At 39.5% G+C, this 22408-nt stretch overlaps 1 protein-coding gene across 2 annotated transcripts in view; it reads left to right on the top strand.

Annotated features, from left to right (window-relative positions):
- PATL1 (PAT1 homolog 1, processing body mRNA decay factor) overlaps positions 1-21519 on the top strand; it is a 32048-nt gene extending 10529 nt beyond the window's left edge. For both annotated transcript variants that reach the window (XM_002755387.6, XM_035262791.3), the window contains exons 5-19: positions 205-399; positions 1331-1432; positions 1877-1966; positions 2179-2396; positions 3858-3947; positions 5157-5337; positions 6442-6565; positions 7376-7473; positions 8187-8246; positions 9417-9565; positions 11108-11267; positions 15169-15324; positions 18544-18635; positions 18728-18877; positions 19811-21519. In XM_002755387.6, the coding sequence (XP_002755433.1) occupies positions 205-399; positions 1331-1432; positions 1877-1966; positions 2179-2396; positions 3858-3947; positions 5157-5337; positions 6442-6565; positions 7376-7473; positions 8187-8246; positions 9417-9565; positions 11108-11267; positions 15169-15324; positions 18544-18635; positions 18728-18877; positions 19811-19832 (1887 nt within the window). In that variant the 3' untranslated portion in view covers positions 19833-21519. The remainder of the gene's footprint in view (positions 1-204; positions 400-1330; positions 1433-1876; positions 1967-2178; positions 2397-3857; positions 3948-5156; positions 5338-6441; positions 6566-7375; positions 7474-8186; positions 8247-9416; positions 9566-11107; positions 11268-15168; positions 15325-18543; positions 18636-18727; positions 18878-19810) is intronic.
- Positions 21520-22408: the final 889 nt, after the last annotated feature.

The following is a 22408-nucleotide window of genomic DNA, read 5'->3' as shown; positions in this document are numbered from 1 at the left end:
CAGCCTCCCAAAGCGCTGGGATTTCAGGCATGAGCCACTTACCAAACTCAGAGAACCATATACCAAAAAGTGAATTTTACTGTATGTGAATTAAAAGTAAAAATTTTAAAAATAATTTCTTAAGGTATTCTTGTCATCTGTAGAGATTACTAAAACATATCAAGTTAGTTAATTTCTATTTTATTTTACCACTTCTTCAATTAGGAAATGCCTACAGTGTCTGTATTAGAATATGCCTTGCCTCAGAGGCCCCCCCAGGGTCCAGAAGATGATCGAGACCTTTCTGAACGTGCATTACCAAGGCGGTCAACTTCACCTATCATTGGGAGTCCTCCCGTTAGAGCCGTCCCCATAGGCACCCCACCTAAGCAGATGGCTGTACCCAGCTTCACCCAACAGGTACCTCTCATTAACAGGCACCCAGCCCAGGATGTTGGGAATCTGGGCAAAATTATTGGGAAAATTGGTGATGTTGGGTGGAGGGTGGAAATTTTGGGTAGGCATTAGATTAGAGAGAAAAATAGCTAGTTAGAGGAGAAATTAGTACAAATAAGAGACACATTCCCTGATACTCTTTGATGCTACTATTGCTGCTGCCTTTTAATCGGGGGAGAAAGAAGGGTAGTTAGCCACATTTAGCACATATATCCTTTTAAAAATGTTTTGCTGGCTGCCCAAAACATTGTCAGAGAGATAACTGAAAGCTGGGGGGAGTGGGAACACACAGCATTGTCCACATCCCTTTTTACCTTTAAGATATCCCTGCTTTCCCTAGAGCCTGTGCAGTCCTGTTCCATAGACTTTCCTCCACCTGAAACCAGCAGCTGAAAAGGAAGGCCAATTTGGAAGGTATGGGGGGAGGGTGGTGTTGGTATGGCCTAGTTAGGCTCAACATCCTATGAAATGGTGGAGTCACAATGTATCACAAAAGTGCTGAGCATGGCGGCCATATCACAGGGGCTTCAGAATAGGACTTAGTTAATCCTCCAGCTTTCTTATCATTCCTTCTCCCTCGTTGCTACCAAAATATATCCTCTTGGAGAGAATTTGCAAGTCAGAATATCTGCTGGTACCTCCCTCAGACAGCATGGAAGGGTGGGGATAACTGGAGAATTAGCTAAATCTTCCTCAGTTGCTACTGACACTTTTCTTGATTTGTGAGAGAAAGTGGCCTAAGGTTCTGTATTTGAACCTGTAGCCATAGCCATTTGCTTAGAAGTAGGGCTTTGCATTGAGTTCTGTGTCTCTACCAGTACTTGAGGGGAGGGAGTGTAGGTGGAAGAAAAACTGATTTCATTGAGTGTAGTTGTATATATGTTTGTCCTGATAGATTCTGTGTCCGAAGCCTGTCCATGTTCGGCCCCCAATGCCACCACGTTATCCTGCTCCCTATGGTGAGAGGATGTCTCCAAACCAGCTCTGCAGTGTCCCGGTATGTCACTGTAAGCCTGACAAAAATGTGCAGTATGTATTTTCTGATCACTATTTGTATGATCACTGCCACTATTTAGATTCGCTGATATCTCCAAAATTATACCTATTCTGTATAATCTCCTTACTTAAATTTCTGGATTTAATTGTCCCCAGGTCAGATGACAGTTGTTTCTTCCATCAACTCTTTTCCTGTCTTTAAAAATCTAAACTCATTGTCATCATCTGGTTCCCTACTGTTTCAGTCCCACATTCTACTGCTTTATTTTCATGTCACATGGTCATAGTGTTTTTATAATTTCTTTTATTATATTCCAGAGCTTGACTCTATAATTTGAGAGTTTTATATTCAAGTTTATACTGCATATCTGCTGAGTTTCCTTATTATGGTGATGTACCCCTGTTTTATAGTATATTCTTTTTTTTTTTTTCTCTTTTACCTTAGAACTCTTCCCTCCTGGGTCACCCTTTTCCTCCTAGTGTTCCTCCTGTTCTCAGCCCCCTTCAGAGAGCACAGCTTCTTGGAGGAGCACAGGTAAGCCTGTGATTAGCCCTGCCAGTAAAGAACTCCCCTACTTTCCTAAAGTTTATTAGATGATAGCCCCTTTTTTCTGCTATTAATCACAATTATTTTTGCCTTTAGTTTTTCAAACAAAGTTATTGATAGAAACAGTATTCACTTTTCTGTAGAGAAAAGCAGGGGGACTTGCTGATTGTGTGAATCTAAAATCTTGTTCCTCTTTGTAGCTACAGCCTGGACGGATGTCTCCCAGCCAGTTTGCACGGGTCCCTGGATTTGTTGGTAGTCCACTTGCTGCCATGAATCCCAAGTTACTACAGGGGCGAGTTGGGCAGATGCTTCCCCCAGCACCAGGCTTCCGTGCCTTCTTTAGTGCTCCACCCTCTGCTACACCACCTCCACACCAGCACCCTCCTGGTCCAGGACCTCACCTGCAAAACCTAAGGTATATGAAAATCAATGCTGCTGCTTATTGATTGTCAAGCAAGTCTCTTGATTGTGGATGTGTAGTTTTGTAAGTCTCTTGATATTTGCTAACTAATAAATTTTAAGATGTTATCAGATCCTCAAGTTAGCAAACACGGAAATGTTTGACAATCTCTCGGCTTTCTTGTGAATCAGATTTTCCTAACATTATCAGAGGGTATAGAACCGAGAGATAGATGCTAAAAAGTCAGATAATTTTCACACTAGCTAAGTTGTTTGCTTTTATCCTCTGATTTTATAACAACAGGGGTTCAAGTTCCTGTTTCAGTGAAGTTCTATTTTATTACATATCGTATTGTAGCAGTCAGGATTTTTCAAGAGAAACACGAGAACCAGTAGAAGAAAGACAGCAAAAATGTTCATGTGAGCAGGTTTTATTTTAAGAAATTGGCTCATGTGATTGTAGAGGCTGACAAGTTCGAAATCCATAGGACAGACCAGCAGGCAAGAAAAAGGTAAAAGCTCAAGTTGCAGTCTTGAGTTTGAAATAAGTACGGCAGGTCAGCAGTCAAGACACTCAAGCAGGACTTCTGTGTTCTAGTCCTGAGGCAGACTTCCTTCTTCTGGGAAACTTTAGTTTTGTTCTTTGGCCTTCAACTGACTAGATGAGGTCCACCCACATTATTAGGGGTAATCTCTTTTGTAAGGTAAACTGATTATAAATGTTAAACACATCTATACAAAATACCCTCACAGCAACATCTAAACAGTGTTTGACCAAATAACTGGGTATTAAGGCCTAGCCAAGTTGACATGCAATATTAACTATCGCACATGTATCTTTAATGACATTCCCACATAGTTGAAGCTGAGTACATTAAATCTACTTAGACTTCTGTTAAACAGTTACAAGCAAAAAAAAAAAAAAAAAAAATTCTGCTTTACTGCTAATTCACTCAGATTTCATGATCATCCTTTTAGAATTTGGTCTTTGTGGAAGATATGTAAAAATAGGACTATCTTTTGCTTCTAAAAGGTCTCCTTAGAATAGACTTTGTTTTTTTTTTTTTTTGAGACAGAGTCTCTCTCTGTCTCCCAGGCTGGAGTACAGTGATGCAAGCAATCTCAGCTCACTACAAACCTCTGCCTCTCAGGCTCAAGTGATTCTACTGCCTCAGCCTCCCAAGTAGCTGGGACTACAGGCAGCTGCTACCATGCCCAGCTAATTTTTGTATTTTTAGTAGAGATGTGGTTTCACCATGTTGGCCAGGCTGGTCTCAAACTCCTGACCTCAAGTATTCCACCTGCCTTGGCCTCTCAGAGTGCTGGGATTACAGACGTGAGCCACCGCAACTGGCCCAAATAGACTTTTGTAGTCCCTTAAGTTAACCTGTATGAAGTTATCCTGTACTGACACATTCTTTAAAATTTCAAATCATCGGGATGACAAAACTGAGAACCTCTTTTACGTTTTTCTTAGATCTCAGGCCCCAATGTTTAGACCGGACACAACTCACCTTCATCCACAGCACCGTCGACTCTTGCATCAGAGACAGCAACAGAATAGAAAGTAAGTGCTTGTCCAACTCCTTTATGGCTTCTTAATTCAGCTTTTAATTTTGACAGTATAGCAACATGCTATTTAGGTTTTTTTTTTATTAAGTTTGCTTCATATCCATAAACCTGTATATATTATCCACATGTATAAATATGAAAAGCTTAATATTGAGTAAAGAAGCAAGGATCAGAATTACACGTACCATTTATGTAAAACTAAAAGGGATACAGAATAATACTGTGTAATATTTAAAGACAGATACACAAGTAATAAAATTATAAAAACATTTCATGGAGGATACCTACCAAGGGCATAATAGTAGTTCCTCTATGAGGGAAGAGAAGCTGAAAACTGGGTCTGGAAGGGCACAACAGGAATCTAACTATTAATGTAACACTGTGTTATTTTAATATTACTTTAAAATATTTGAAACGAATTTGACCAGATACATTTTTTTTCTATTAGGTCTAGGTGATGGGTAAATGGATATTTATTTTAGTATTTTCTGGGCTTTTTGTCTGCATTTGAAATATTTAATGATTTTCAATGAGTTAAAAAAATTTATGTAGACTTCAGAGCCAAATCAGCCTGTGTTAAAATCCCTTAGTCCCCCACTAGCTGTATGGCTTTGGACAAGTTATTTGAGCTCTCTTGGCATCTGTCTGTTGTCTTAAGTAAGGAAGAGAAGACTCCCTACCTCACAGAGTTATTCTAGGGCTTATAAAAGTATCTTAGCATATGGTAAGATACTCAGATCTTAGATTTATTTCTTGATTATTTATTACGTAGCTCTTTCCTCTTAAATTCTATTAAGACTTGGTTCTTTTTCACTCCCCCTTTAAGAAAAGCAAAGGGGAATCTTTTTTTTTTTTTGGAGCCTTGCTCTTGTTGCTCAGGCTGGAGTGCAGTGGTATAGTCTCGGCTCACTGCAACCTCTGCCTCCTGATTACAGGTGGGTGCCCGGCTAATTTTTGTATTTTTAGTAGAGACAGGGTTTCACCATGTTGGCCAGGCTGGTCTCAAACTCCTGACCTCAAGTGATCTGCCCAACTTGGCCTCCCAAAGTGCTGGGATTACAGGTGTGAGCCACCGTGCCTGCCCAGGGAATCTTTTTTTTTTTTTTTTTTCAAAAAAAAAAGAAAGTGACCTGGTTTATTCATCTGTTGTTAAAAATCGTAATTAATTTGCCCACTTGGAGTGAATATGGTGTATGTTTTTCAGTCAGCATCGGAATCTCAATGGTGCAGGAGATAGAGGAAGTCACCGGAGCAGTCATCAAGATCATCTCCGAAAGGATCCATACGCCAATCTCATGTTGCAGAGGGAAAAGGATTGGGTCTCTAAAATCCAGATGATGCAACTGCAAAGCACTGATCCCTACCTGGATGATTTTTATTACCAGGTAAATACTCTGTGCTAGTTTTGTGGATAATAGTTTGGTCCCTTACACTAGTAAGGATACTCATTTAAATATTGGTACAATTAAATATTTGTAAAATTTTCTTTTGAGGTACTTAGTCTCTTGCGCTATTCACTACAGTTTACTTATATGCCTTTTACTTATATATAGAGGCTCTCAGACTAATATTTTCAAATCCCTTTTGGCATCAATAATATGTGTTTTTGGTTAGGGGTGGGATTGCGACAGGATCTCTGTTGCCAGGCTGGAGTGCAGTGGTCCAGTTTAACTCACCGCAGCCTCGAACTCTTGTTTGGGAGGCCCATTTCGGCAGATGACTTGAGGTCAGGAGTTCAAGACCAGCCTGGCCAACATGGGCTCAAACAGTTTTCCACCTCAGCCTCCTGAGTAGTTAGGACTATGGGTGTGTACCACCACACTAATTATTTTATTTTTATTTTTGTTTTTAGATAGGGTCTTCCTCTGTCACCCAGGTTGAAGTGCCATACTGCAGCCTCAACCTCCTGAACTCCCTGTGACCCTCCCGCGTCAGCCTCCCCAAAGGGCTGGGGAGGCCCGCACCATCATACCCCAGCTATTGTTTTTGGGTTTTGTAGACATGATGTCTCACTATGTTGCCCGAGCTGGTCTTGAACTCCTGGGTTAAAGTGATCCTCCCACCTCGGCCTCAAAGTACTAGAATTACAGTTGTGAGCCACCATGCCCAGCTCAATTTTTTTATTTTTTGTAGAGACAGGGTCTCACCATGTTGCCAGGGCTGGTCTCAAACTTCTGGCCTCAAGTGATCGTTTTGTCTCAGACTCCCAAAGGGCTGGGATTAGATGCTTGAGTCTCACCCAGCCTGTTTTTTCAATTAAGAATATTGGCAGTCTAAAGAAATTTCCATTGGTGTTAACTAACTTGAAGGCTGGGTTTTTGTTTTTGTTTTTTTGGGCTAAAGTAAATTTGTAGCAATCTAACAAAATTAGAGATCAGTATATTTCTAGAGTTGAACTTGTGTTACTGTCACTGGTATAAATTATTTAATGGTAAAGAACAGTCATGTTCTATGCTTGTGTTACATCTGAAATCATCTTCTCATGGTAGAATTACTTTGAAAAACTGGAGAAACTGTCAGCTGCTGAAGAAATACAAGGTGATGGCCCTAAAAAGGAGCGCACCAAGCTTATCACCCCTCAGGTGGCCAAACTGGAGCACGCCTATAAGCCAGGTAAGGTCCTCATAGGAAAAATGCCCATAATAAAAGAAATTTAAGAAGCTGCTGATATGATTAAATACAGATATTTGTATAAGTGGAAGGATGTATAAAGATGTTTCAAAGTGTTTTTAAAAGTACTGTTGTCCTTAATAAATACAAAAGTCAGCCTTTATTCAAGCCTGGAATGAATGATTTGACATGTGCCCTTTTAGGTCCTTTTCTACTTGAGATTTCATGATTTTTTAAATGTATTCTAATTTTCAGTACCCCTAAAAGAAGTAACAGGGAAATACTTTAGATTTTTATTGTGATAATTATTGAAGCAACAAAAAAAGAGCAAGAAAGGATAGATTTTAATAAGGGGTTGCTTTTGTCTTTTTTTTTTTTTTTCTTTTCTGTTTTTGAGAAAAGATTCTTACTCTGTCACCCTGGCAGGAGTGTATTGGCGCAATCTCAGCTAGCTGTAACCTCTGCCTCCCAGGCTCAAACGATCCTCATGTATCACCCTCCTGAGTAGCTGGGATTACAGGTGTGTGCCACCATATCCAGCTAATTTTTGTATTTTTAGTAGAGATGGGGTTTTGCCATGTTGGCCAGGCTGGTCTCAGATTCCTGGCCTCAAGTGATCCACCTGCTTCTGCCTCCCAAAGTGCTGGGATAACAGGTGTGAATCACCACACCTGGCCTAAATAATACATTGATTTTTGTTGTAAATTATTAGATTATGAATAAAGGACAGAGGAAAGTAAAGATCTTTGAACACTGCCTGTCTGCATTGCTGACTTTTTATTTTGTTGGAAATTTTTTTTTTTGTCTTTGCAGTACAATTTGAGGGCTCTTTGGGAAAGCTTACTGTTTCTAGTGTGAATAATCCCCGAAAAATGATTGATGCTGTTGTGACATCTCGGAGTGAGGATGATGTAAGTGTCAAACAATTGTCTGTTTAAGAACATCTGATCTGTGACCACTTCTTTTAGGGTCACCACGGAAGGAGATCAGGCATGGTAGAGTTGTTTGTTGTCTAACCGGGGGCCTCCCACCTTGTCGTGCATTCTAGTTTTCCAGAGATATGCTGCGATATTAACACCTTCATTTCTAAGGTAGCCAGCCAGTGATTAGGGTGGCAGGAGTCTTTGGACTGGGTAGCTCTGGATGCAAACAGCATGTATTTACTGCAGTTTGATGTTTAAAAAAATTATCATTTCCTACGTGTTTTAAGATTTTCAGGAAGAGGATCAGAAAAAAATAATTATGGGATACTAGGTTTGGTACCTGAGTGATGACATAATCTATACAACCCCTGTGACATGAGTGTACCTATGTAACATGTGCCCTATAACCTGCACTTGTACCCTTGAACCTAAAATTAAGTTTAAAAACAAAAAAGATTGTTATATTTCATACAGTTTCTTTATCCAGATTACCCTTTGCCTATCTATGAATGTAATTTGATAGTTTGTGGGTTGATTCAGTCAACTCTGATCTTTGTTCATAGGATTGTTTTAGATTATTAACTTTCAGAGAATCAATTATCTTCTCAAAGTATTGTCACAAATGAACCTACAGATGCTCACTTGGTAAATTATTTTAACAGAGATAAAGAATTTGCATTGAAAAGTCTTGTCTTTTTTAGGAGACTAAAGAAAAACAAGTTCGAGACAAGAGGAGAAAAACCCTTGTCATAATTGAGAAAGTAAGTTTTAGAATTTGTTGCTTTAGTTTGTTTCAAATATGGAACTGTCTGATGTATGTATACATTAAAATTGAAAGAGAGAGCAATCAATCATATTCTTTGGTTTTAATTAATGAATATGTTCCTGTAAGTGACTATTGTGTACCAGATCACTCTGAAAGGATTATGGTATGCTTCACCTGTTGGCATCATGGAAAGAGCACTGCAGTTGGAAGTGTACTGGGTTTTTGTCGAAGCTTATTCAGTTAATAGCTGAATGTCTTTGGGCAAGTCACCTTTCTAAGCGTGGTAAAACGAGAATAAAAATTACATAGACCTACCTATGGATTAATTTAGTTCACAGATATTATTGGGCACTTCCTGGTTACTGGGCTTTCCTTATCAAGAAGGATGCACAAGATGAAGTGACTGTGCAAGACAGGGCATCTTTCCTTTGAGTCTTTATAAGTGATAAGATTTCTAGAATCCAAACTTCTTTGGTGCTGAGGAAAATAATAGATATTGATAGTTGATTTGTAAAATGTCAATACCACATTGTAAGCCGTACATCATAGTGGTTAAAAGCATGGATTCTAGAACCAAGCTGTAAATCATGTCTTTTCCATTTCTGAGTCTGTAACTTAGGGTAAGTTATTTAACCATTCTATGCTGTCCTCAGTTTCTTTATCCATAAAAACAGAGATGATAGTAGTTTTCTCTTTGGATTGCTTTTTTTTTTCTTTTTGAGACAAAGTCTCACTCTGTCTCCCAGGCTAGAGTGCAGTGTCATGATCTCAGCTCACTGCAACCTCTGCCTCCCAGGTTCAACCGATTCTCCTGCCTCAGCCTCCCACGTAGCTGGGATTACAGGCTCACCTGGCTAATTTTTTTTATTTTTAGTGGAGATGGGGTTTTCTCATGTTGGCCAGGCTGGTCACGGAAAGTATAATTACTTTACTATCTTTGCCTGCTGGAATAGAGGTCAGAGAGAGACAAAAAATGGTGGTTTGAGGATTTTTTGATATTTTTTAGGAATTTTCATATGGTTTTCTGCATTAAAAAAAAACTCCATCTTTCTATAATTTTCATTCTGTTGTCTTTATCTAGTAGTCCTAAACTGTGAAATTGTTTAATTAACACTCTGTGGTTCTGACCTAGCATGCTGTGGCCTGTTTTTGTCTCCCTTCTTAGACCTACAGTTTACTCCTTGATGTAGAGGACTATGAAAGACGTTATCTCCTAAGTCTAGAAGAAGAGCGACCTGCCCTAATGGATGAGAGAAAGCACAAAATTTGTAGCATGTATGACAACTTAAGGGGGAAATTGCCTGGACAAGAAAGGTAAGCATTGTACACTTTGAGGAAAACATTAAACTAACTGGACTCCTTCCTCTGTAAAACTGGGCTTCATACATTTCTGCCTTTTAGGTACCTTTCCCTACCATCTCTGTAAGCTCAGAATCTATCCTTTTAGCCTAATTCAAATGCCACTTCATTTAAAATATGAATGATCTTTTCCAGTGAGGAAAGAAAAAAAACCTCTTTATCCTGAATTTATTGATTCAACAAACACATATTCAGCATCTGCTAGGGACAATGCTAGACACTAGAGATACAATGGGTAACATTACTGGGTTTTTGTTTTAGTGCTTACAGATTGTACCTGATTTATGATTACTATCATCTTTAACCTTGTAATCTTTACATATTTCCTTTATTACTAAGATCAGATGTACAAACATTTATACTTCCTTGTATTTCCACAGAATATTTATATACTGTTGAAACTATTCAGTCTTCCAATGGGGAATCCCTTTCCTACCCCATTATCTGCAAAAGAATCTTGCTAATGTTAAATGTTCCATAAATTCTAAATACTTATTTGTTGAATCAAGAGAACTAGGACTTCGATAACTCCCTTTTCTTTTACCCATTCAAGAGAATTGCTGATCCTTCTAAGCCAGGACATACACAAAACCAAACATAAGAATAAGCGTTTTTCAACACACCTGGTCTGGAGCTGGGCTGACAGGGAACTGATTAAATAAATGGTTTATCCATAGATTGGAATGTTATACAGCCATTAAAATGTATGTAGTTGAAATACATTTATTGATATGGAAACAAGAAGTTGTTGAGTGAATGAAGTCAGGGTACAAAACCATATGAGTTCTATGGGCTCATTTTTTTATGAAAGAAAAAATATGTAATACACAACAAAATATTGTTTAAAATGGTAACACTAACTCTTGAGTTGATCAATGTTTTTATTTTTGCCTTTTTTTTTTTTTTTTACGGTATTGCTCTGTTAACCATGTGGTGTTTGTGTGGTTACTTAATAGCTAAGAAAGGAGGCTGGGCACTTTGGGAGGCTGAGGTGGGCAGATCACTGGAGGTCAGGAATTCAGAGACCAGCCTGGCCAGCATGGTGAAACCCTGTCTCTACAAAAGTACAAAAATTAGCTGGTCATGGTGATGGGCATCTATAATCCCAGCTGCTTGGTAGGCTGATGCAGGAGAATTACTTGAACCTGGCAGGTGGAGGCTGCAGTGAGCCAAGATAGCGCCACTGCACTCTACCCTGGGTGACAAAGTAAGACTGTCTCAAAAAAAAAAAAAAAAAAAGGAAATCAATGCATACAGTTTGGCCAAGTTTTTTTAAAGCATATAATTTGTAAAATGATTTTTCTACATTTGTAAAACCTGCAAATTTACATTTTATTTTATTGAGATTTGAAGTAATTCTTACTGTTTTATAGTACAAATTATTATAAATGAAAACGAATGTAGTATATTCATTCAGTATCATCTAAGAGGAAACAGTGAGGAATTCTTAATTGATCTTGCTAATTGACCTAAGTTGGCATTTTTCTTCCGTTGCAGGCCTAGCGATGACCACTTTGTACAGATCATGTGTATCCGAAAAGGGAAAAGAATGGTTGCCCGTATTCTTCCTTTCCTCTCCACAGAGCAAGCAGCTGACATTCTCATGACAACAGCCAGGAACCTCCCTTTCCTTATCAAGAAGGATGCACAAGATGAGGTGACCATGCAAGATGGGACATCTTTCCTTTGAGTCTTTATAAGTGATAAGATTTCTAGAATACAATCTTCTTTTCCCCTCCTCTTCCCTTTTGTAGTTTTGTCTAATCTTTGGCCATGTGATAGGATTATTTAAAACAAAACCTTTAGTATTTCAGGCCTATATTTTTAATCCCATATTTGGTCAAACAGACTATGTTTCTAAACATGAGAAAAGCAACTATTACTTGACATAGTTGTGAAGTTGTGGTCTGCATCAGAATTACTTGTGTAGATAATTCAGCTCCACCCCAAACTGCCAAATCAGAATTTACAGAAGGATTAGGGCTTTTATATCTTTGTCTCCAGCTGAATCTGATGTTCAGTGAAGTTTGAAAACTTCTAGTGTTGATTACTTGGCTAGATATAAAGTATCATTCATTGGTCTGTTATCAGTAGCTTAACATTGGCCTGTAGTGGTATCCCACAGCAATTGAGCTAGCCTTTTTTTTTTTTTTTTTTTGCGACAGAGTTTTGCTCTGTCACACAGGCACAAGTGCAAGTGCAATGGTGTGATCTCTGCTCACTGCAACATCCGTGTCCCAGGCCGAGGTGATTCTCTCACCTTAGCCTCCCGAGTAGCTGGCACTACAGGTGTGTGCCACCACATTCGGCTAATTTTTTTTTACTTTTTGTAGAGATGGGATTTTGCCATGTTGCCCAGGCTGGTCTCAAACTCCTGACTCATGCAATCCTATCCTCTTGCCTTGGCCTCCCAAAGTTCTGGGATTACAGGCTTGAGCCACTGTGCCAGCCTGAGGCTAGCCCTTTAAATAATTTTTATCATGATCTAAACTAGGCTGGAATTTGAAACATGGCTATCACATATACAAGTTAATTCTTGGTTAGAATTTACCTCTCCTTATTCTTGTTATAGCACACCTGAAAGATGATAAGAAGTTCAAAATAAGAAATTGATAAAAGTAGTGCAAAGGATGAGTATTAGTGCAAGACTCAGAATAGTAAAATACATGGGAGTGAACCTGTTAACAGACTATAAGTTGAGTAATAACCATCCGGGTAATGAGTCCCCAGAAAACAAAGAATACCTTATAAATTGTATGCCATGAAAGGGAGATTCTTTCTTCATAAATCCTTGAAATGTGAGCATCTGCAGAAGACGTGAACGAGAAGTTTAGGTCTCATTGGAAAGAGTGAAGTGGGTTGGTACAAGTATTTATTTAAAAGAGTTGGCTGGGCACAGTGGCTTATGCCTATAATCCCAGCACTCTAGGAGGCTGAGGCAGTTGGATCGCTTGAGGCCAAGAGTTTAAGACCAGCCTGGGCAACATGATGAAAACCTGTCTATACTAAAAATAGAAAAAAACAAAAATGAGTGTGCACCTGTGGTGCCAGCTACTCAAAAAAAAAAAAAAAAAAGATTCCACAAATGAAAAATTATTAACTGATTTGGGAAAAGTTCCCGTATTTGAGGTTTGTCCTAGAAAACAGAAGACCAAACTAAAAAGTAACAGCTACCTTAGAGCATATAAATTATAAGCGGTGTAATGGGCACTCACTCATAATCCCACCGGAGCTCTTCTGTGCAAACAAGTTTGGGAGAGCTTTATTTATTCAACAGATATTTGCTGAATAATTCTATGTGCGAGGCACATTTTACCTCCTGGAAATACAGCTCCTAGTTCTAGGTGCTAAAAGTTAAGAATACAAAAGTATCTGCTTTCATGGAGCTTACCTGCTAGGGAGGAAAGCTTGGCTAAATACTGAAGCTGATTTTTACCTGTATGTTTCCAGGAATAATAAACCACATCTCTAACTACCATTTTCTTGAAGTAATAGCTGGTTCTATGTCTGAACATGAAATGTACACGATATCCTGGAATATCTTGTGCCAGAAAGCAAGGAAGCTAATAGATTACTAGGGTTCTGTCTAAAGGATGCACAAACCAACTTCAAGGGGCTCATATTGGCCAAAAGTGGAATAATATTCATCAGAAAAAACAAGCAAGCAGTAGATTGAAATATATCAAATATATTTAATGAGTTAATAATGTTAACAAATATATGGATCACCTTTGAAGATCAGAAAATTGGTAAATAAAGGAAAAGAAAAGCATTTATCCTGCCTTTCCATTACAACCAAATGTCGTGGTATAATCAGTCAGTTGATAATATAAAGTTACTTGTTGTAGAAGGATTTCAGCTAATAAATACAAAATAAATGATAAAATTAGAAGATAACTTTTTGTAAGCCTCTATGGAAAAGCGGTCAATCTAGATAATGCTCATTACTTGCTGCTAAAAGCATTAGGTAAAAAGTGGATGGGGAACTTTATAGTGGTTGAAACAGCCTGGCAACACCTGAACCCACTGATGCACTCTTAACACACCGCTAAGAGTGGGATAACCAAGCACTGTGTGCTTTAAAAAAAAAAAAAGGAAACAGAGTCTCCTTATGTTGTCCAGGCTTGTCACAAGCTACTGGGCTCAGGAAGCTGAGGCAGAAGAATCACTTGAACCCAGGAGGCGGAGGTTGCAGTGAGCCAAGATCACACCACTGCACTCCAGCCTGGGCAACAGAGTGAGACTCCAACTCAGAAAAAAAAAAGAAAATACAAACTGAAGTATTTTAAGATGAAATGATATGATATAGGAGGAACATAGATTTAATAAGATTGGTAAAATGTTGATAATTTGGTTGATGTTGAAACTGGGTGGTGAGTACATGAATGTCATTATGTGTTTTTTTTATTTTTGTGTAATAAAATGACTGTAATAAAAGCTTTTTTTATTTATAGTAGTAGACCACAAAAACTATTTCCCCATTCATGGGTGCTATTTAAAGTAAAACCAACCGTCACTTTATACCATGGGCATCAACTGTCTGGAAGCACTCTTGATTTCCTTTGATGTGTCATAACCTAGTTATTTATATTAATAGTTCTGTATTTTAACTTTCCAGTTAGCTACATGACAAAAAGAAATGAATGTCTAGAAGGCTGGAATTCAACAGCCTTGGTTTCTGGCTCCAGCTGCTGGCTGTATAACTCCAAACACTGAGATTCTGATCACGTCACTTATCTAAAAATCTATAAAAATTGGCCAGTTATTTCTCTTCTTCCTCATTGAGCTTTTATATTAAAAAAAAAAAAAGGAAGGAAGGAAGGAAATACAGTTAAGTCTAAAAACACTTTTTTTTGAGGCAGGGTGGGTCTCACCGTGTCACCCAGGCTGGAATGCAGTGGTGCAATCATAGTTCAATATAACCTTGAACTCCTGGGCTCAAGCAAACCTACCTACCACCTCAGCCTACTGAGAAGCTGGGGATTACAGGCGAAATCTTTTTATTCATTGTAGAGATGAGGTCTTGCTACATTGTCCAGACTACTCTTGAGTTCCTGGCTTGAAGTGATCTTCTGCTTGGCCTTTAACCTATGTTAGAGTACTTCTCACAGTATATTGAAATTGCCAATTAACCCATGTCTTCCCCGCTTTACTTTAGATCCCTGCAGTTCTGTGTCCTGTTTGCTATTTGTTCTTAGCCCATGGTGCCTGGCACAGTGTAAGCATTTAAATATGGAATGAATTAAAATATTGATGTTTTAGCATGACCTTTGGTATGTATTTGGGAGTGGTTTTTTTTAATACCCTTGGTTCACACAAGTCATGATGTTTCTAATGCAAATTGAGATGAAAAAGTTCTCAGTAGATAGCTTAGAATTCATTGTTAAGACTCTAGTCATATCTGCCAGACTTGTGCCAGTTTGTGTATACAAGTGAGTATCCCTCACTTGTTGAGTTGCGTATACAAGTGAGCATCCCTCCATCCATGCCCCTGACCTGATGGAGGGTAACTGAAGTAACACATGCCAGGATATAATGCTTTTATTTATTTTTTGTAGGTGCTGCCATGCTTACTGAGTCCCTTCTCTCTCCTCCTCTATCATCTTCCATCAGTGACTATCACCAGCCTTTTGCAACAGCTAATGAACCTACCTCAAAGTGCAGCTACACCAGCACCCTCCAATCCTCACCTCACTGCTGTGCTCCAGAACAAGGTGATCTTGCCCTTTTATATCCTTGAACTTTGTGAAGTGTCTTTATTTGTGTTATAGATAAAAATAATGGCTGCTGCATCTCTAGCAACTTGTGAAAAGGGCTTCTTTCAGTCAAGAGTTACATTAAGCTGCTAGTAACAGAGGCTAGAAATAGCAGTGTTTGCAACAAAATAGGATTTTATGTGTCTAATGTGAAATAAATTTGCTATAGTAGCTCCATAGAATCATCAGGGATCCAGGCTTTTTCACTGTTTCTCTTCTGCCATTCTTAGCAGTGGCTTCCATGTTCATTATCCCTCATGGTTCAAGATGCTGTGGAATTCAAGATTCGGCTTTACGTCAGGAAGGAGGGGTGGATGTGGAGGGCAAAAAGGTGTGGACCAGCTGTCCATCTTCCTTACTAAGGCCTTTTCCAGGAGTTCTAAGCAAAAACTTCTGCCTACTGTTAATGGCCAGGACACTGTTACATGGCCACACCTAACTGCAGGGAAGGCTGGTCACACCATTGTCATAACACATAAAATAACAGTTCTGATCATGGGTAGGAAGGCATATTAGGTTGCAGTTAGCAGTCTATGTCATAACACTATCAATAGTAGAATCTTCCAATTCATATTTTATTTGCATCAGTTTAAAAATTCAGAGATTCCTAAGGGAAATAATAAGAAAGAAAGAATGTGAATTTTTAGTCTTTGCCTGCTACTGTCTAGCCTTGTGACCTTGGACAGATTATATCACATTGCTGAACCAGTTTCCTGGTCTATAAAATGGAGGGTGGTGATGTAGACTTCATAAAGTCGTCCTGGTACTTCAATGAGATAACAGCTGTAAGTGGTTCAGTGTAATGCCTGGTACATACTAGTTACTCATTTAGAGCCATTCTATGTACAGTAGAGGTGAAAAAGTGGTCTCAAGGCCTTTTGCTCCTTTGCACCTGAAAACCTGCCAAAGCATGACACTAAAGGACAGTATATTAGAGGCAGAAGAGGTGATAGTGCCTCCGTGTAATAAGACAGGGTTCACTGGTGATCAGGAATATGCCTTTCTGTTATTTGGTTTCTTAGTTTTAATTTTATTAAAGACAGTAGTATTTTCTTTCTGAGAATAACATGAAAAGAGATTTTTTATTTTTAAATCAGGGTCTGCTCTGTCACCCAGGTCAGAGTACAGTGACAGGATCTTGGCTTACTGCAGTCTCTGCCTCTTAGACTCAAGCCATCCTCCCACCTCAGCATCCCAAGTAGCTGGGACTGTAGGCACATGCCACCACACCCAACTAATTTGTGTATTTTTTTGTAGAGGTGGGGTTTTTCCATGTTGCCCAGGCTGGTCTCAAACTCCTGAGCTCAAGCAATTTACCCCCCTCAACCTCCCAAAATGTTGGGATTACAGGCATGAGCCACTGCAACCAGCCATGAAGGGAAATTTTGTGGAAAAGCAAGGTTATCTGTCCTCTGTGAGTGAACTTAGAAAGTTGGGATGGAATCTCAAAGTACTGCCAGCCTTCCTTTTATGATCCATTTATAGCTATGATCATATCTTTAACCTAGACCTTCTTGTCCCTATTTGTATTTTCTTTTTTGAAATAGGATCTTACGCTGTCACCCAGGCTTCAGTGGCACATTCACAGATTATTGCAGCCTTAACTTTCTGGACTCAAAGCGATCCTCCCACCTCAGCCTCTTGAGTAGCATGTGCTACCATGCCCGATTGATTTTTTTTTTTTTTTTTTTTTGAGACTGTCTCACTCTGTCACCCAGGCTGAATGAAGTACAGTGGTGCCGTCTTGGCTCACTGCAACCTCTGCCTCCCAAGTTCAAGCAATTCTCCTGCCTTAGCCCCTCAAGTAGCTGGGATTAGAGGCGCCTGCCACCGTGCTTGGCTAATATTTGTATTTTTAGCAGAGATGGGATTTCACCATGTTGGCCAGCCTGGTCTCAAACTCCTGACCTCAGGTGATCGGCCTGCCTCAGCCTTCCAAAGTGCTGGGATTGTAGGCATGAGTCACCACACCTGGCCTCCAATTTATTTTTTATATTTTTTCCAGAGTTGGGGTTATCACTGTGTTACTCAGGCTGGTCTCAAACTTCTGGACTCAAGCAGTCCTGCTTCCACCTCCTACAGTGCTAGGGCTACAGGAATGAGCCACCATGCCCAGCCCCCGTTCATATCTTTATCCTGTGCCCCAAAGACTGCAGTTCCTGATTTTACTGTCTACTAAATAAAACATATTTTTATATATTAGGTGGGTTTTTTGGTTTTTTTTTGAGACAGAGTTTTACTCTTGTTGCCCAGGCTGGAGTGCAATGGCGTGATCTCAGCTCACTGCAGCCTCTGCCTCCCGGGTTCAAGCGAGTCTCCTGCCTCAGCCTCTCAAGTAGCTGGGGATTACAGGTGTGTACCACCATGCCTGGCTAATTTTGTATTTTTAATAGAGGTGGGATTTCACCATGATGACCAGGCTGGTTTTGAACTCATTACCTCAGGTGACCTACCTGCCTTAAACTCCCAAAGTACTGGGATTAAAGGCATGAGCCACCACACCTGACCATTTTTATATATTTCATACTCTAAAGCATGTTGCTGAATTTTAACTGTAGATATGGTGTATACATAGGTTTACCCTTTCTCTATTTTTACATTTTAGATTTTTATTAACATCCTCTCTAAGACTTTATATTTCCAGATAGAGATGTGCTTTTTAATGAAAAGTTTCTCTTTATACTATGATTATTTCAGTTGTCCTTATCTGTATATTTTCCTACAGTTAACACCTCGTTTCTTAATTCAAAATATCTTACTTTATTTAATGTTTTTTTCCTTATGTTAATTTCTGTATCAAAGTTGGTCTTCATTGACTTTCCTTTTTAGCCTATTTTGGTTCTCATAAATAGAAGCAAATGCAAATCCTACATTATTCATGGCAAGGAAGAATCATCCTTTAACCTCAGCATGGGGAACATAGAGGCATGTTGGACACCATGACTTTCCATTTCTGTTGGCTGTGCCTGGTCCCTGCTGTGCCAGAATAAAGCATAGAGAGAGATGTAGCTTTTCAACTCATGCTTGTCTGATCTTTGCCTGGTTTCGCAGAAAAGCACAGTAGCAAGGTCATATTGATTTAGAGCTCTTCCCTATCTGATGCCAGGATCCCCTCAACAGTGGTGGAGGAGGTTTCAATGCAGTTTTAAGTTTGATTCCCTCTGTCTTCTCTCACAGTTTGGCCTGTCACTGCTCCTTGTCCTCCTGAGCCGTGGGGAAGACCTACAGAGTTCAGACCCTACTACAGAATCAACGCGAAATAATCAGTGGTCAGTGTGGACTGTTTCTTCTCTTATTTTACGTTCTTTGAGGTAATCTTTTTAATTTTTTTCTCATTATTATTATGGGTTTCCCTTATCAGGACGGAGGTGATGTTTATGGCAACACGAGAACTTCTACGGATTCCCCAAGCAGCCCTGGCCAAGCCAATCTCTATACCTACAAACCTAGTGTCCCTCTTTTCTCGCTACGTTGACCAGCAGAAACTGAACTTGCTGGAGACAAAACTGCAGTAAGTTTGAAACAGGAGAGTTTCACATCTCACTAAAGTTGGCACTTTAGAAGTTATGGTTGGGAGGCTGGGTGTGGTGGCTCACATCTGTAATCCCAGCACTTTAGGAAACCCAGGAGGGTAGATCGCTTGAGGCCAGGAGTTCCAGACCAGCCTTAACAACATGGTGAAACCCCATCTCTATGAAAAAATATAAAAGTTAGCTAGATGTGGTGGCACATGTGTAATCCCAGCTATTCAAGAGGCTGAGGTAGGAGAATCACTTGAACCCAGGACGCAGAGATGGCAGTGAGCCAAGATCGCGCCACCACACTTGAGCTTGGGTGACAAAACCAGACTCTGTCTCAGAAAAATAAATAAATAAGGCCGGGCGCAGTGGCTCAAGCCTGTAATCCCAGCACTTTGGGAGGCCGAGGCGGGTGGATCACGAGGTCAAGAGATCGAGACCATCCTGGTCAACATGGTGAAACCCCATCTCTACTAAAAATACAAAAAATTAGCTGGGCATAGTGGCGTGTGCTTGTAATCCCAGCTACTCAGGAGGCTGAAGCAGAATTGCTTGAACCCAGGAGGCGGAGGTTGCGGTGAGCCGAGATCACGCCATTGCACTCCAGCCTGGGTGACAAGAGTGAAACTCTTGTCTCAAAAATAAATAAATAAATAAAAAGAAGTTATGATTGAGGTGGAGGGGGGGAATAAAACCGAATGTGGTGGAAGACACTGGCTTTGTATTAACTATTTGTGTATCTATTAGATATAAAACACTGAACTAGGTACAACAGGGCCTTCATAGAAGATGACTAAATGCTGAGGGTAGAGATGTATCTCGGGTGTTTTGTTAGAAGTCTTACAAAGATGTAACTGTAATATGAAAGATTGCCTTCTGTTTCAGCTCCCTTATGCAGTTTTCCTTTCTCTCTTCTGTAACCCTAGGCTAGTTCAGGGGATACGATAGAAGATCTCCAGATGTGTCCTGTACCTCCTTTTGGCTGTCACCTGCACTGCTGCCATCACCAATGGAGTGTTTTTAATGAGGGAGGGAAGGTAGCTTATTCCCCAAAGCTAAGTCTTACGGGATTGATTCCTGTTTACAGGGGTTGTCTCTAAATGTCAGATATTTCCCCACTGCTCTGTGAAATTTGGCTGGGTGATACTTCTGCTGGTTTCTTCTTTACCTTCTATGTTACAGTTCTGCATGTTCTTCTTTTACTCAGTTCTTCTCAATTTTACATTTTCTTTGCCCTAGACACACAAATGTAATCTCTCCCTTTATCCCACCACTACTCCAGCTCAGAGTAGATTGTAGCCTGCCAAAGGATTCCTTCCCTCATCCAATTGAAGTTGCTTTCTCATTGCCCCCTATTAATATGACTATAGGAGAGCCAGTTAAGTAGAAATCAAGATATACACACATGCGTAGATAAACACACACACACACACACCTATACATGTATTTATGTGGTCTTCAGAGGGTCCTTAAAGAATGAATTTTAGATTGAAAAATATTTAGTTGTCTCATTACCTCTAAAAACACAAACCAGCTGATGTGTTTTAATCTGTTTCTGTTTTATCTTGTAATTAATTTGCTGGGTTTTACTTGTTTTAACATAAATAAAGAATATGCAGCACGTTTAATAAAGTCAGAACTCTTACTTGGCTTATGCCCAGGTCTAGGCTGAGAAGTTCTTTTTCTTCTTCCCACCTTTATTTCCTTAGTTTCTGTCCACCTTAATGGAAACAGCCCATGGTTATGCCTTTTTCCTGCTACAACTGCTGTGTACTTGAGCCTTTCCCCTCAAGTGCTTTCGAAGTCACCCAGGATGATCCTCACTAGTAGCCTGCTTTGGCAGTGTGGCTTTTTGCACACTTGCCCTGTCTTCCTGAGACTACTTCAGTAAGCCATGCTTTACTTCTTTCTTCCCCAGTTTTATTTGGTGTCCTGAATAGAAACTTCCAAATGTAACCGTGGAAGCTAAGTTTGGCCTGCTTTGCTTTTTAGACTCCACACCATGGGCAGAACTGCTGTCCTTGCTGCTTCATCTCACCCAAGTCCCATTCCCAGGCAGCCAGGGGCCTAGGTTTGAATAATTGCAGGGCCAGCGTGCCATTATCTTTCTCACTTACTCCTCTCTCATTCAGCAATCAACCAGAATAAGGGGTTTTGATCCCTAGTGATTACAGCCCTGAAGAAAATTAAGTCTGAATTAATTTTACATGGCCTTCCTGATCTACTCTCTGCTGTTCTTACCTTTTCGAATGTAGTTGGGGGGTGGGGAGGGATAGGTTATGGTATTTAAAAAGAATAAACATTTTGCACATACATGTATTGTACAACAGTAAGATCCTCTGTTAAAACCAGCTGTCCTTGTTCTCCATCTCCATTTCTTCCCATGCTGTAGCCCCCGACTCTACCAGCTGTTCCCCTGACATTACCTAGCCTCCCTCCACCATTATCTACTGACCATTTCCACTACACGCCTTTCTTACCTTCCCCTCACAGCCAGTCAAGTGAATACTTGATTATTATCTCTTCCTTACTGTGCTTTATCTTTTTTGTTTGGTTCTAATTAATGAAAATTAAAGTTTCTAAATTTACATTTTTATAGGGTATTGTAAATAAAAACAAATTGTATACTTAAAAATGAGTGCCTGCATTTCTACTTTGTTACTTCTGAATATGATTTTTATGTGTTTTTAGCATATTTAGATAAACTGGCAACCTCTTGATGTTAGGGATTAAAGATATTATTACCTGTATTTTTACCTTTTTAATTTTGTTGCAAAGAAGACAGATAAATATCCTTCTTTTATATAGTAACTTTTCTTTAAAAAATCTAAGATTCTTTCAGTTTTCCTTTCCCCCCATTTTAATGTAAGACAAAATTATAAATTGTAGTAAAGACAAAAGTATAATTTATAGTAGACAAAATTATACATTGTAATAGATAAACTATAGTTTGTCTTCTCCATCCTGCCCATCTCTAGGCATTGAGGAATCTGCACCTTTAAGAGACTCACATAGCTCAGTGAGGCATTCAGCTGCCTTCTTGGATAGTATTTGCTTAGTTCTGAGCATATTGTATTTCAAAATTAATCTCTTCAAAGGAGATTAGAAAAGTTTGGTTATTCTTTATAGTGAATTTATTTTCATTATTTCAGACTTGAGTATCATTTTTATTCTAAAATGCTCGAGATAAAAGATTCAGCAAACGTGTAGAGAAAAGCAAAAAAAAAATGTAGGATTTTGTTTTCAAGACAGGGTCACTGTCACTCAGGCTGGAGTGAAGTGGCACAGTAGCCCAATCACAACTCACTGCAGCCTCTACCTCCCAGGCTCAAGCAATTCTCCCACTTCAGCCTCCCAAGTAGCTGGGACTACAGGTGGGTACCATCATGCCCAGCTAATTTTTTTTTACTTGTAGTAAAGATGAGGTCTCACTATGTTGCCCAGGCTAGGCTCGAACCCCTGGGCTCAAAGGATTCTCCTGCCTTGGCTTCTCAAAGTGCTGGATTACAGGCATAAGCCACTAA

Source organism: Callithrix jacchus, chromosome 10, assembly GCF_049354715.1.
Source record: "Callithrix jacchus isolate 240 chromosome 10, calJac240_pri, whole genome shotgun sequence".
NCBI lineage: Eukaryota > Metazoa > Chordata > Mammalia > Primates > Cebidae > Callithrix > Callithrix jacchus.
Note: the sequence above shows the minus strand (reverse complement) of the source record. Positions and strands in the feature narration are given on the sequence as shown.